Below are 16388 nucleotides of genomic sequence, written 5' to 3'. Positions count from 1 at the left end.
ATAGTAACATTTCATGTTTGTTGTTCAGATTTGTAGTATATTCAATTCAACCCATCAACCTCTTCTCTTTTGCTATAAGCGTCGCATGCGTACGCGTGTACGTCACACACAGGAACGTCCTGACGCTTTGTGACGCTGTATACATCACAGCCTGTCAGTGAATGTTTATTGTTTGAGGCTGGGGCTGCAGTTAACAGGTAATCCAATAACTTTTGTTAACTTGACACAATAGTTAGTTTAAGCACGAGATAGAACAGTGCCGAAACAAAGCTACCATCGTGAACAAAGAACTCCGGAGCGGGTGGGCGAGCCGACCGGCTAACTAACTTTAGCTGCTGTAGTAGGCTAGCCTAGCAAGCTAATGTTTTAAAGGGTGATTTATACTTGGTCGCGCGCCGAAAACAGGAGATCAACAAGCTCACAACAGGTCGCGCTGCGACGCGTTATGAGCTTGTAGATCTCCTGTTTTCGGCGCGCGCGACCGAAGCATAACTGTCTGTTGTGGTCATAGGAAGGCTAACCGGCTACTCTGGTTTGTTGTGACATTTCACTTCACATTTGAACCCAACAAGTGTGTTTCTGCTGGTATTTGAGGTGATTTTGTTGAGGATGATTTGGTGCCAAGTTTAACAGTCGGAGGGTAGCATGTAATATGAGATATTAGATGGCAATAGACGCTATGCTGATGGCTGGCGACTGGCTAAGCTAACTGCCAGTGTTGCCAGATGTTGTGAAAGAAACAAGCAGCCAGGTCTATAAAAACAAGCCCAAAAGAAGCGAGCCCCCTTCGCCCTTTAAAAAATACATTGGCTATTTGAAAATAGCCGATCTACTGAGCCTGTTGGTCTGCTCTTATAATATAAAAATCTTGAAGAAAATTTGAATAAATGTGGAATATTTTTAAACAACTTAACACAAATCTTGAGTCCCTGGTATAAAATATTTTCAGATAGGGGTCCACAGACAAATACATATTATTTTGGGGTCCTTGACATGAACATGTTTGAGAACCACTGCTATAAACAACATTAGGAAACAAGCCCAAATAAGCAACTACACTTTCGAAAAAAGCCCCAAAAACGCAACCCGCAACTACCAATATTTACAAGCAAATTTACAGAAAAACAAGGCAAAATACGTTTATAATAAGCGGACATGGCAACGCTGCTAACTGCTAAGCTCGTTCATGTTAAGTGACAGAACAAAGAAATGGTCCCTGTCAGGTCTTTTCCACTTACTACTGCTGTGATCAGCGGTTTGATTGTTTTGCTTGCCCCAATGCCCCTGGTCCAGAACAACAACGTGTTAAGCTCACATTTGAAACATAACCAGTGGTGGAAAAAAGTACTCAAATGTTTAGTAATAATAATAATCAAAATCTACAAAGTAACTAAAGTTTTCAAATAATTGTAGTGGAGTAAAAGTACAATATTTGCATCCGAGGTGTAGTGGAGTAGAAGTAAAAGTACTGAAAATTGGAAATACTCCAGCAAAGTAAAAAATACCTAAAAATTGTACTTAAGTACAGTACTTGAGTAAATGTAAAGTTACTTTACACCACTGAAAACCAGTATGGATTATTCAGTATTACAAGTCCCCCCACCATCCAACACTTTTACTCTGCTGCTGTCCAAATGTCCATTTTTGGTCAAGGCTGTACTGTTATCATCTTTTTTCGTCTGTCCTCCTGTGTCTCCTTTACTGCTGTAACTGCCATTGATAAATGAATGGCTCCTGCAGTATCTCTAGCCTATGTCTATCTATCTTACTTGCATTATAAGCTAATAGCTGGTGTTTGTGGTGAGATTGGTAGCTGGTACTACAATTGGACGACACAAGAAATGGAACATACTGGGCTATCATCATCAGCCTTATGTTTAGTTATACCAATGGTGTTGGGCTGTGAAATTGAACGTGAACTCTGACTGTTGAAGCCTTGCTGCCTATCACATTGGGAGCAGCACACTCAAGTGTATTATGTAATATGGTGCTGGATAATGCAATCCTGAGAATAAGTCCGTAAGTTATGAGAAAATAACAGCATGACAGGGGTCAAGAAGTGGAGGTCGCCCGGCTGGGTTGATTAAACTGTTTCATGTTGTTGAACCTCATTTTGTTATTGTCAGAAGATTCCTCAGGTTATTGTCTCCGCCAGGAGACTATGTTTTCACTTTCCGCCCCCCCCCCCCCCCCCCCCCCCCCGCCCCCCTCGGCCAAGCTAACATTGGTCAAGCCTCACGTGACACGTGACAATACGTTGAAAGAATGTGCTCTGATTGGCTAGTGAGACGCATGACGTATAGCGGCCTATAAATAGATGTGTACTTTGAAAGAGTCTTGGCCTCTTTCAAAGTGAGGTAAAACAGGAGTAATCACGAAATGGCTGAGCAATGGCGGAGTAACACTTAAGACAGGATTAATCAAGTAACACTTAAGACAGGATTAATCAGGAACAGTACTGGCGGAGACCTGTGCTCCGAGGAGCACATTTTCTAGTTCTCACTGTGTTATCACAAAGTTAACATCAGTGAGAATATACCTTGTCCACAAACAGTTTTTCTCTGTAACCTCAATAAATATTTTTGCCGTCAGTCACCTCGGGCCAGGCCAAAGGAATGCGGTGGAGATGATCATTTCACCTCCGTTTTTCTGTCTGTCCCTCCGGGGCTGCTCTAACAAACCACTTGGCTGATTAGCACCAGACTTCCTGTGCACGCTGCCAGTAGTCGAAGGAAGTACCTCTGCACATTCTTCTCTTTTTTCAAATATATTTTTATTTATATTTAACTTTAATGGAAGTCAATGGAAGCACCCGGCCTGGTGGAGATACAATATGCACTCCACCAGTGGTGTGTTCTAGGTTTTTTCGGAGGGTATACGATATTATTCCCTCCCACGCGCACGACATGCAAGCGTATATATGCTTGTGCGTGGTCAACGAATGAAATGATTAGTAGTATTTTTTTTAAATAATTCTTGGACGGCATACTACGTTTATAGCGTAACACGGTAGAACACACCACTGCACTCCACTAATGTTTGAATACATTTTAAAGCCCTTTGTCAAATATCCTTTCCAGGCAGGATGTTGCGGCTTCGTTGTAAGACCAAAAACGGGAGCCACATAATGCAGGGCCTGACCCACCAGTCCTGCGTTCAGGAGCTGAAGAGAAAGGTGGAGGAGCTCACTGGCATCCCCTGCGATGTGCAGAAAATCATGGTCGGTTACCCTCCTTCCAGCCTTGACCTCAAAAACGGTGACGCCCACCTGAAAGACTACCCCATCAAATCAGGTACGTCTCTAGTCCTGCTAGCAAAATGATTCTGTCGGGACGGGTTGAGTTAACCTTACATTTAGGCATGTCACGTAATAATGCTAAAAAATAGCAGATATACAAGCTCATGGTGCGGCATACCGAGTGCCGTGCTAAGACCTGTAGATATGCATATTTTTAAAGCAAACATTTATAACTCAAATCTTCGCTTCTTGGGGTCCCGGGACCAACATATGTTGAAATGGGGGTCCGCGGCCAAATACGTATACATTTTTGGGTCCTTGACATGAAAAAGTTTGAGAACCACTGATATAGCAACATAGGTTTTTTCAAAAAACTGTTGGGATTTAGAAGACATTTTGTAGAATCGGAACCTCAGGTCTTAATGGGTTAAATGAATCACAAGTAACCATGCCTATATTTTAGCTTACAAGAATTGAGCTTGGTAATCTCAAGGCACAAAATCACCTTTTTTGTTTACAGGAGACACACTCATCGTTGAGGAAGAAAAGAACAAACCAAAGCCTCAGGACAATTCTACAGTGACCAAGGCACCGCGACTAGAAGCTTTCCCGATACTGGCACGCCGTGTCGTTCCCGCCGACAACTCTTGCCTCTTCACCAGCGTCAGCTACGTGGTGGAGGGTGGCGTCTACGACCCGGCATGCGCCCCCGAGATGCGAGGTCTCATCGCCCAGATCGTCTCCAGTGACCCGGCAGCGTACTCGGAGGCGGTGCTCGGGAAGACCAACGAGGAGTACTGCACCTGGATACAACGCGACGACACGTGGGGCGGCGCCATCGAGGTGTCCATCCTGTCCAAGTTCTACCGTTGCGAAATCTGTGTGGTAGACACGCAGACGGTGCGCGTGGACCGCTTTGGGGAGGACGCTGGCTACCACAAGCGTGTGCTGCTCATCTATGACGGCATCCATTATGACCCCCTGCAGAAAGAGACGCCCGGTTCAGACGTCCCACCCCAGACGATCTTCACCACCGTGGACGACGTGATCCTGGCCCAGGCCCTGGAGCTGGCGGATGAGGCGCGGCGCAAGCGGCAGTTCACGGACGTCAACCGCTTTGCGCTGCGCTGCATGGTGTGCCAGACAGGCCTGGTGGGACAGAAAGAGGCACGGGAGCACGCCAAGGAAACGGGCCACACCAACTTTGGAGAGGTGTGAACTCTCTTTTAAGTTGCCTCTCGTCTTCCCTCCCTCACAACTACAACCACCACTGAAGACCACAAGCCTCCCATGTATGGCTACTCTGTCCATCTCTCTCAGTTGGTCTCTGTCTGTCTGTCTGCTTGTGTGATCCTCTACCTCACATCCAGCGACTTCTAGGGAGAATCTGTGGACACCATGTTCAGCAATCTAACCTGTCCAGTATTACTCCTAATGGCTATCAGTTCTCAACTTAATGAAAGCTACTGCTACTGCCCCAGCCTCATTACACCATAATTTCAGACTGTTTGGAGAAGTCCTCAGATCTGTTGTCCAGACCTGTGTCAAATGATATTTTCTGAAAATGCTTGGGGTTCATTTTAAACAAGTTGGAATACTAGATGGATGAGGTTTTACCACATCAATTCAGAGTGCCAGATATATTGTGTAAACTACTAAATTGACTCTAACATATTTTAGTCATTTATTTGTGCATTTGGGTCTTTGTATTAAACTATGTGGCAAATCTGACCTTTCTGTATTCCAACTAGTTCCATTGAAAAGCAAAGATATTTTTTTGCTACAACTCGTTTGATTCAGGTCTATTGTTGTCTTAAGCTCAACTCACCAAGGTTGAGTACTACATTTTGTCATTCATGTAGCATGTATTTATTCTCCTTGTTGTCAGCAATATATGTTCTTTTTACCAAAAGCAAAGCCAATTGCTTTTGGTACTGAGCACGATTGGGCTACTTGGGCTTATTTTTATTTTTTGGTATTTTGTTTTCATTTACATTGTGGTTTGATATGTAGGGTAGTATTTCTTAAATAATCGGCAAGCTGCAAATTATTTAAGATACTTTTTCTCCATTTTTGTTATGGTATCATGGCACACCAAGAACATTAGCCTACTTAAAAGTCTTACAAGACTTACTTAAAACTTACAAGAATAATGGTGCTGTACTGAACACATTTACATAGTTAGGTTAATGCTTTTTTCACAGGTATGACTTTCCGAAGTGTGATTTTAAAGCTGGAGTGTGAGATTGTCTTATCATGCTGCAATCATGTTTTTATATTGCAACATCATCATGAAAAAACAGTTATTTTATCAATCTGATTTCAATGTCAGTTATGATAAGAGATAGTTTGTGCTTAAAAAAAGATTCGCTGCCAACACAGATGAGAAAGATCATTATCTCATAACGAAGGATTATCACATTAAAACAAGAACATTAGAAATCTCAATATGGAAAAGTTCACACTAGCCTTCCTTACATTTGTGCATACTGCATACACATACAGTATCGACACACTTTCACACTATTGCATGTGTGCACAGATGTACAAAAAGACACCTGCATAAACACTTGGACACAGCATGTATACACACATTTCTCCTACAGAAAAACAACAGTGTCCACACACATTGCTCCACAAACTGATCTCTGTTCTCACAGTAATCTGATGATGATGATGATACAATATTATCTGTTGGCCGGTGTGTACTGTATGTAGTTGTCATACTGACTCAGTCAGTACACACAGTAAAATGTATGTTTATTTATTTGTCTGTGTAGAAAGCTGAATAGAATGAGTGGTTTCTTCTCCAAACCGTTTTTCCTATATACAGCCAAGTACTAACTCCAAAAGTGTTACTAAGAGAACTGTGATCAAAGGGTAAAGCCCTTACACTTAGTTGCATGGTGAAAATAGCCTACAAGCAATGCATTGTAAGCTTGTAGATCTGCTATTTTCAGGTGGAGTTTAAATTAAGCATCAATGGCCTATGTTTGTTTGTAATGTGCTCATCAAGAGAAACTGCCACTCTGTTGTACTGCACAATGCTTCCCATGATGTCCTCATATATTTCACTGAATTCAGGTGTCACCACATTGCTTACTTCTTTTGATATACACAGTCTCTAGGAAATGAGCATGCACTTATTCATGCACTTATTCAATTATGTCAGACTTAAGCTCAAAGATGCCTGGTGCCAGGAAACCATGGGGATCAGTGTGCAATTTTTATAAGCTGTTACAGTCAATACTGTTTTTTGCTTCCCACTTAAACCGTATATTCTATGTTGTATGTCAAATAGTGGAAATAGCAGCCCTGTGAGCGGTCAACACATTACGTGCTGTGAGCTTGTAGATGTGCTATTTATGCCGAATGTTAGCCTATTTTCATGAATTTCAGCCTGGAGGGCAAGAACTCATCACAGGATTTTGGACAGACTTCTTTGGCCCAGAAGATTGGTCCATCTTACACAAATTGAGAAGGCGTTTAACCTGTCTTTAAAATGTTACTCATTGGGACATTTTGGTACTTGGTTTTTAATTTGGAAAATATCTATAGAATTGTACTTAGTTTGATAGTGAAGGAGCCTGTGATCAGAGCCTTACAAGGTCACAGAAAAAGCGTGTGAGGAACTGAGGAAAATAAATGTCCATTTGTTTCTTTGACATTTTAAACAAATTGCTGTCACTGTTTTTCTCTTTTTGCCATGTGTTTAATAATATTTTTTTAACTGATTATTAAATAAGCCTATATAAAAGTGAAACTATAGATATGGCTTTATTGTACTACAGTATGTATTGCCCTCTAATATTTGCTGGGACAGTGGCTTCTTAAGCCCATTGTGGTATATACAGAATCCAATATGGGACTGCTGGCATGGCTCCTGTGGGTGGCGTGACTGTCACACAATCCATTTTTCCCCACATTCTCATGAATTTTCAAGGACACTTAACAATGAATGTTGCACACAAAGCACTACACCTACAGGATAACTGGATTTACTTGATTCCCTCCCCCCATGTGTCACAATAAAAAATATGTAATTAAAAGTCTCTTGTCTTTGTGCAGGTTTGTTCAACTATTTACAAGTTTTGCTGTTTTGTTTACAGTTTAGCCATTTAGCAGATGCTCTTAATCCAGAGCGATTTACAGTAAGCAAGGACACAAGATAACATAACACACATAATTACTGTTTCACAGTAATATTTATTTTCCAGTATTGTCTCATATCTGTAGTGCCCCCCACCTGTGGCCTAATGCATATCAAACTGGGGGTTCTTGAAATTAAAAAGTTTGAGAATCTATGGAATTTTTAAAACAATCAAATATCGGTCCAGTTAGTCCCAGTCTTCAAAGTATCCAATGCAATGCTCAGTAGGATTAGACTTCAGTGTATGTTATTTTAAGAATGGCATGAGGTCTACCTGACGGTTGGGCTTCCTTCAATGTCTTAAGAATGAGCTTCTCTGATTGGCTGAAGAAGGATTAACGCGCAAAGTCCTTTTCAATGTGAGGCTGGGACCGAGGCTACTGCTACTATACCTCTATGACTGCTACCCCATGGAGTTATGATACCATAGCCCCGAGGGACGGTCTGTCGGTCAGCATTGCCATTGGCTAATTAGTTGTCAGGCAACAGCGGATTTTTACACCATAGAGTTAGTTCACAGAACTTCACACCCTATGGTTCACATTCATCTACATAAACAATCGGATTTCAAATATAAAGTTTTTGACCCTGGCGAGGGTGGGAGTTGAAAGTGTGACTCCTGGTTGTAAGGCAGCTACTACTCCGATGTTCCCCAGCTTTATACAGGTTATACTATACAGTATTTTATAACCTACAACCATGTAATGTCTTTCAATTGATTCATTGTTAACTAATCATTAAAGTAGTAGGCCTAACTATTGCCTAATTATTGCTCCCTCGCTCGTTGTGTGCCGCTCGAACATCATCTACAAGCTTGTAGGCTGCTGTTTGATAGGGTTAGATTTCCCTAGTGCGGACACTTCTCATCACTTCTCATCCCAAAGTGCCCACTCTTCCTAGGTGCCCAGTTTTACCATAGATATATTATATATAATATCTATGAGTTTTACCTAGTGCCCACCTTTTCTGTTACCTCCCTGCGAACCAGCTAGCGACTAGCCAATCGCAGGGAACCCATCCGTCCGGACTATGGGATGTACACTCAACCGGTTAAACCGAGGTCGACAGTGCTTTAAATTCAGACTTGAGCTCAATGTGTTTGAGAATGGGATCATAGAAACGGATCATTGACATTACACAGCACAGGTATGTACCAACTATAACACTGTGATTACATTAAGATTAGATTCGTCTATGTTATGTATATTATACGTGTAAAAGTAGATGTAAAAACTTGCTATCGACATTTAGTCTATGTTTTTCTCTAGTTTACTGTAACAGTAAACTAGAGATGATCAATTGACTATCATTGTATTTTATGTAGACAAACAGACTACTTTTATCTCAAGAGTGTCCTGGAAGATAACAGCTCAAAGCACGAGGCAGACAGCTTTCATTCATCAATATGAATTAATGTGGATGAACGGTGAAAGTAAACGCACAGCTTTTAATCCTGATTCCTGCTTAATGTAAACCTACATGACAAGCATAATCCAGCCTGTTTTATGTTCAGCAGAGACTGGACTAACACAATACAACTGTATAATAATAATTAAAAAAAAAAAGTAATAATACTGGATAGTAAAAATAATGAAACAAGAAAAATATAGAAAAGAGAAAGTTGTAGAATGGCAGGTATAGGCTATACTATGGCAAATCTAGGAATGTATGATATCTTTAGCTGCAGTGTCATTCTATTTCACACATCTATTGGCCAGATGAGATGGTCAGTTGAGTAGATAGAAAAACAATCATTATTAACCATTATTGTTGATAGTCAGAAATTATCTTACCTCTATCTGACCTTCATATAAAATTACTGACTCAATCATTGTTTTTATGATGAAATGATTGACTTATTCTATGCATATATTATTATTTTCTAATAATACGGCAAATGGGCAATGATGGTTTTCACTGCCTGGCATGGGAAAATGCCTTGGAAAACGGCTATAGTGATCACCCCTGTTATAGTCTAACAACTTCATTATGACATTTACTGCAATTCCAATGATTCTGTGGAACAGATGTTCCAGTTCCACCATATAGTTAATCAACAACTAGCCTACATTTTGTGATGTCTGACATATTATACTGGAAGGAACTGGTCACTACCATAAAACCATGCATCAAAGCAGATAATATAGATAACATATACAGGCTAGACTAGACAACAAGACTCCTCTGTCTCAACAAGTCTATCAAATAACCAATATATTAGTGTACATCCAGGTGTAGGACCACCCTACAGCAGGCCTTCTCACTGATGTTGACGTTTAGTTCATTATTGTCACTAATATAGGCCACTGCAGCTGCTCTTCTATTTGCATGAGATCAGTGCAGATTGTCTCAGGTTAGAGAACAGTAAACCTTATCATGAACTTTACACTATTCAAATTAACTTCACATCTGAAATCATTCTCATGCATGAGGGATGGCTGTCGACTTTTACATATTTGCCCGCCTGGGGATAGTGGCTTTTACTACAGGTGCGTGTGTGCGTGTGTGCGTGTGTGCGTGTGTGTGTGTGTGTGTGTGTGTGTGGATTGACCAAGCATCAACAATGAACAAGAGTGCTATTGTGTATTCCCTGACCTACTTCAGAACCCCTCTCAGGTGTGCAGTTCTTTTCACTGGGCCCAGACAGGGATTTCTTTATGCCGTATTCCCAACTCTTATTTCTGCATTTCCAGAAAACGACTGGCCCATCCCTCCAGGGCTCTGAGCTCATAAAAGACTCATACATTTGTTTGCACTTCTAGTCATAAAGTAATTGTAAACCTGATGATACACACAATAAAGTACACATGAAGTGTACAGAGTGTTCTCACAGTTAAATGGAACATTCTGGATTTTGTGTAGGCGGTTCTATTATTGTCATTATTATGCGTATGTGTTGTGTTGTTATCTGAAGCACCATACAGTACAGTGAGTGCATGTATTTGTTTTTATTTTTTTACTTCATGACCATGGGTCCTTAGAGATGATATACGAGAGCGATTCTCAACCTGTGGGTCGGGGCCCACTGGTGGGCCGTGAGGATATTGCAAGTGGGCCCCTGAATAATTGGCAAAATTATGATATAATTCATATTAAAAACAATAATGTAAACGTTTTTTCTTTCAAACCTTGAAAAATGTGTTTTCATTGTGATACCGATAAATAGGAACTCAAACTACGTTAGTTCCATTTATCCAAGCCAGAACACAATCGATTGATTCATTAAAAAAAACATGCTCTGAAAATGCACGCGGCCACTAACGCTTTTCAAGATGTTCAAGTGAGCCCTGATCCAGAAAAGGTTGAGAACCACTGATGTAAGGCACCAAAGGTTTCAACTGTTACAGTAAGACAGCAGGTTTTAAATTGGATATCATGTAGCCTTAGGTAGATCATTTGTGCTGTCCGCCTCCACACATGTGGAAATTGATCCCATGGAAGGAGCTTAGGAGTGGCATGAGCAGTAATCTGAGAGTCACATGTAGTAAGAGGGACCAGATATCTCTCTGAAATACACTGGGTAGCCTGCCACCACCATAGCCTGTCAGTCTGCACTGGGCAGTTAAATTACGAGTCCATTTGGTTCACTTTGTACTAGGGGTGCAAGAGTTATTTTAATAAAATAATAGATAGAAATACAGAAAATAGCAGATCTACAAGCTCACAACGTGTTGCGATGCAACGCTTGAGCTTGTAGATTGGCTATTCTTTGCATGATACATTTGTACAAAATAGAGCTTAAGTGGTTAATCAGATTAATCAATTAAATCTTTCACGATCATATATAAACATAAAAAAGGTATCGCCCAAAATGTGCTTCTCAATTGTAAGATTAATAAAAAAAAGTAATCGATAGAATAATCGCTAAGAAGATAACCTAAAGGCCCGGATCACTGGCCTAGTGGTCCGGGCACCTAGGCTCTAATGTAGCCTGACGAGTCCTGTACCCGAAAATCTTTACTGCATGTCTCTCCCCATCTCTCTCTCGCTGTTTCCTGTCCATCTCCACTTTCCACTAAAATAAAAAAGAGAGAAAGAAAGAAAAAGAAGATAATCGATAGTTGTAGCTCTAATTTGTACATCCTCAGAGCTAAATTAACACTTGGGATTTACTATGTCTTCTCTTTTAACCCTTGGCAGAAGAGCGTCAGAAGACTGGTTCCACTCATCTTGGCTCCTCTGGGCACCTTTCCTAACATGCCTAAAAGTGACACATGGCCAGGTGGCACTGGCTTGGAGATGATGACTGGCATGGACAGTGCGGGCAGCTGTGACAGTGTTGTCAGTGTAAATTCAGGATTCGTAAGTAGCTCTAAAATCCGCACACATCCAATAGAAAACAAGAAAAACATTTGTAAATAATTCCATTATAGGTGAACACTGATTATCACATTTAGTTGTCGGCAGAAACCTTGTATCTCCATATTTAAACTTTTTATGTTTTTCTTTATGAATTAATGCCCTACGTTGTTGAACAAGAGTGTCACACAAAAGTAGCGATAAAAAAAGCTGATCTACAAGCTCACAACCCGAGAGGGTTTAAGTGGTTAACAGTGTGTTCAAATGTCCATGTGCTATATTGAGTGTTTAAATAGCATGTTAGCGTTCATTGTGCGGCATTGACCAAGGAACACACTGTTAATCATTTTGTAATAGTAAGTGGCGCTTTTTGAAGATGCCACATCTGTCATTTTGGAATGAAACAAATGTTTATCACATGCAATATGGAAAATGTGTTGCAGAGTGATGATAGCCTGGACCACCTGTCTGCTGAAGAGAAGGCATGCCTCATGTTTCTGGAGGAGACCATAGAGTCTTTGGACACTGAGGAAGATAGCGGACTGTCCAATGATGAACCTGACCAACTGCCTGCCCATGGCAACCTGGCCACCAAAATGGCTAACCTCTCAGCCTCAATGGAGAACAGCAAGCGCAACAGTGAGTTCAAATCTGGCTTTAGGACACCAAAGATGGTGGTCCACTAGTCATTCAACCAGCTACATATGGTGTATCTATAACACATATTGTGTGTGTGTGTGTGTGTGTGTGTGTGTGTGTGTGTGTGTGTGTGTGTGTGTGTGTGTGTGTGTGTGTGTGTTTCAGGTCCATCAAAACATCACTATGAGGAATCTCCCATGGAAACTACTAAAACTTCTAAACACCACAGCCCCAAGCAGAAGTACATGGTTCCAACACCTTTTGCCGTAGCTAACGGCTCTCAGTGTTTCCTACCTAAGCCTAAGCCAAGCCTCCCTCCAGACAAAAAGAACATCCACACAAAGCCACAGGCCGCTACTTCAAACGACAAACCTGGCCCTCAGCACGACCGACAACACAACGCCCCCCGTGTACCAACAGAAGTCAACGTCGTGGTGATACCACCTCCCAAGGAACATGCAGGTCGGACTCCCGAAGGTCCGTCACCAAGAGGGCCTCTTTCCTACGAGGCCCTCGTTCATCTACGGAGGAGCGCCTCTGAGAAGAAGTCCCCCTTATGTCCTACTCTAGACCACACTATAGAGTTGGACAAACCTCCTGTCATAAGGGTAGCCAGGTATCCAAACCATGGTGACCTCCGCAGAACCCCTTCAGCGGCTGCTCAAGAGTCCCACAGGCCCAAAACCAGACCTCCAGCTGTGGCCCCCAAACCCAAAAGTATTCCTGCCCATGTAGTCATTAAGACACAAGCTGAAACAGCCGTCCCAAACCCAGACTCTTCACATAACGGCGGACACAATCCAGATGCTCAGAGGGTGAGACTAGAGGCCTTGCAGAAGCTTGGGCTCCTGCAAGACAGAGAATCACAAAATGAGAACATCGCTCCACGGTCCCCATCGAAAACCCCCTCTTGGGACCTGAATTCTTATAGATTTATTAGAGATCCAATCTATTCTAACCCATCGAGAAGCCCTTCTTTTTCTTGCTCTCAAACACCCACAGAGCCCAGGGCCAGGCCGGTGCAGAGCAGTGCCAGTTTCCACCACTACTCCAGGGTGGAGCCACGTTCTGTGTCCCCTTCGCGCCCCATCCGGCCCAGTGGAGGAAGGGTGCCCACCCGGGAGCGCTCGGGGGCAGGAAACCAGGTACCGTTTCACCCAAACCCACAACTACATTCGGCTACCAAGGGTAGCCAGCAAAGTAGTGAGTACTGTCGTAAAAGTTCGATTCCCGAGGAACCAGAGCTGGCAAAAACTGCCATGGTGCCCCAGACTGCGCCCCTCAAGCCCCCAACACCCCAGGGGTACAGTGTGAAGATGGTGTCAGGCATGGGGGCTGACCGCAAAGAAGCACTGAGAAAACTGGGGCTGCTCAAAGAATGAAGCACTCTTAAGAATGTATGTTTTCCTGCTTTGTGCGTGTAGAGAGGAGTTCCATCAGATTAAAGAGGATTAAACCATTCAGTGAGAGGTTGGCACTTGGCACTTTTAGCGCTGTCCTGTAAAGAAGACTAATTTCAAGGGGTGTGGTGTTCGTCTTTATCACTATCACCGCCTTCCTATGTAACTGAAAATGGGCTTAAACACCTCAACATTCTATAAACACAGTTTGCAGCGCTGCAGTAAGCGGTGTGCAGGAGACAGAGCACTACGCAATCGTTGGTTGTTCAGGAAGAACCTGCCTTTGAACATACGAAAAGGAACAGAAAGAATATAAACTGCTGCCAGACAACGTAGAGGGCAGCACATATGCATTCATTTACTGAGCTGGTTGAATATTAAAGAATGCTCTCTCTTTCTGAGAAAAATCTCAAGGTATTTGAAGTGTTCAAAACACATTTAAAGGCACTGGTGGGCAGTCTGTACCTGTGAGAAATAAGAACAAAACACCAAACATATACATCAGCAATCGGAAACGATGCTGGAAGGCGATATTTATTCTGATCGAGGAAAAAATAAAAGAGATCCCATATAAGTAGCAAATGGTGATGTTGACACACTGACATTCTATTTTATTAATGATGAACATACTCTGTGATTCATTATTTTCTGTACATAATATGTACATCCAGGAAAATATTAACCCCAAAATCAACTTTGGACTGTACGCTCCTGGCTATTTTATGATCGACAGATGTGCCTCATGGATTGTAGAGTGCATAGCAAACAGCGCTTTATCTGTGCTATGATGGTTTAAATGGAGATAGAGTTAATTGCTGTTTTTTGGGGACTTGAGATTAATGAATAATATTCCAAAGCCGAAATAGAATGTACCAAAAATGTCCTAATTATTTTGTAAAATTCTGTTTTGGAGTCTGTACGCTGCTTTATACTCTGGGCCCTATTTTGCATAGAGTTAAGCCTTATGACAAATTTTATTGGCATTTTTTAATATTTTGAAAAACATTTTAATGGAGTGAAAATAGCCGATCTTCATTTGATTTGATTTGATTTGGATCTCTTTTAGCCGAGGCTAATCTTCCAAGAGTCCAGCAAGCAGAAATACAATACATTACATACGTACAGTGTACAATACTGATAAAAATTACAATAAACATATTGCAACATACCATAATGTAAAAACCGTACCAATATACAGAGTTACACAATAAAAAGATGTAACTCATCTCACATACACACCTACTACTAGGCCTTAGGCCTGTTGCACCTAAGGGATGACCATGGATACCCATGGTGGACTATGCATGGCAGGGGCGTCCTCCTCCCTGAGCCAGGCCTAGACCTGACCGCATACCATTAATGATCTTCAGCGACACGTGAGTTTGTAGATCGGCTGTTTTCAAATGTTTTTTAAAATAATAAAAACTGGCTAATAAGATTAATCATAAGGTATACAAATAGGACCCTCTGTCTCTATTCGGTTTTGTCTTGTTTAGTCTATTTTTGTAGTCTGTGTCATTTGTCTAATATCACAATTTCTGCATATTGTGCAATGTTTTATAACAATGCAATATAATTGATCAAGGCCGGTGCAATAATAGATGATCTGCTGTTTTAATAGCTGTTTAGATGGGTACATACAGTAGACAATTTCTCTGCCTTTACTGTCTTAACACTGAAGATGTTCACCTACAGTTGGAATGTAAAATGCAATAATGTGATGATTTTTACAGTATTTGTGCAATTCCATAAATATCAGAAAAAGGTTTATAAGTTGCCTATCGCTCATTTGTCATGTTCCAGTTCTATGCTTAGGAAATGGGCTCATGTTCAGTGTCTAAATATAGTAGACGTTTTGCCTTTTTGCAATTAACATGAGCTCTTGAGTGGGTTGCTTTTGCAGACTGGGTGTTCTAAGCTTGTTGCCAGATTAAATCTCTCACAAGGCAATTAAATAATTAGTCGGTAACAAAGCTAACAAGGTCTTAACTCAGACAAACATTTATTCCTGCAACCCTGGACACCGGCTTTACCTCTTTCTTCATCATACACGCCCACTTCACTTAGAAAATGACTATCAGGCATAGGCCTACTACTCATCTTACATGCCTGCTCGGTCCACCAGCAAGTCTACTCAGCTATCCTCTGTATTATCCGATTATCTACAGCCTCACCTCCTTGTGAACCTGTCCCAACTACTGGTGCTTCCATTTACTCCCAGTCATTCTTGATGCCCAAGACATGCAATAACTCATTTCTTTCCATTGAATACTTGGGGTTAGCCGACGTAATAACCTTAGACCTCAGTCAGCCTGTGCAGCCGAGTACTTCATTAGCTACAGATAGGCTACTATGCAGTTCTTAAGCAATGGGTACTAATGACTGTATTAGGCGTCGCCTGTGCTTTCTCACTGAAGTAATGTGCCTGTATAATGAGACGGTATCCATGTCTGAGCAGAGCGGTGTGCAAATAAAGGGTGTCACATTTTGAAACCGACACGGCTCTCAGCTTGTTCAAGTAATATTGGACAATGGATGGACCGTAGCCCAAATTAGAAACATGATACAGGGAGAGAATAGTGAATGGGCAAAAGCGGAAAGATTGGATTGATCAGGAAAGAGGGAGATGCAAGATAGCTTTGTGATTTCTTGCCGTGTGAAA

The 16388-nt window shown here is 41.7% G+C and overlaps 2 protein-coding genes across 3 annotated transcripts; both read left to right on the top strand.

Annotated features, from left to right (window-relative positions):
- The first annotated feature begins 150 nt into the window (after nucleotides 1–150).
- Nucleotides 151–5527, top strand: yod1 (YOD1 deubiquitinase). The gene is made up of 3 exons (XM_084062410.1): nucleotides 151–197; nucleotides 3081–3293; nucleotides 3759–5527. The coding sequence occupies exons 2-3, from the start codon at nucleotides 3086–3088 to the stop codon at nucleotides 4454–4456; spliced, it is 906 nt and encodes a 301-aa protein (XP_083918536.1). The 5' UTR covers nucleotides 151–197; nucleotides 3081–3085; the 3' UTR covers nucleotides 4457–5527.
- A 2949-nt stretch (nucleotides 5528–8476) lies between these two features.
- Nucleotides 8477–15490, top strand: LOC311048870 (specifically androgen-regulated gene protein). Of its 2 annotated transcripts, none has more exons than XM_084062196.1 (4): nucleotides 8477–8534; nucleotides 11534–11690; nucleotides 12131–12326; nucleotides 12492–15490. In XM_084062196.1, the coding sequence occupies exons 2-4, from the start codon at nucleotides 11586–11588 to the stop codon at nucleotides 13706–13708; spliced, it is 1518 nt and encodes a 505-aa protein (XP_083918322.1). In that variant the 5' UTR covers nucleotides 8477–8534; nucleotides 11534–11585; the 3' UTR covers nucleotides 13709–15490. The 2 variants fall into 2 exon arrangements, with proteins under 2 accessions (XP_083918322.1, XP_083918321.1); XM_084062195.1 differs by having other exon boundaries at nucleotides 8487–8534; nucleotides 11529–11690.
- The last annotated feature ends 898 nt before the right edge of the window (nucleotides 15491–16388 follow it).

This window comes from Gymnoscopelus microlampas (genome assembly GCF_963454915.1).
Source record: "Gymnoscopelus microlampas genome assembly, chromosome: 7".
In the NCBI taxonomy this organism is placed as follows: Eukaryota; Metazoa; Chordata; class Actinopteri; order Myctophiformes; family Myctophidae; genus Gymnoscopelus; species Gymnoscopelus microlampas.
This window is presented reverse-complemented; position numbering and strand designations above follow the sequence as displayed.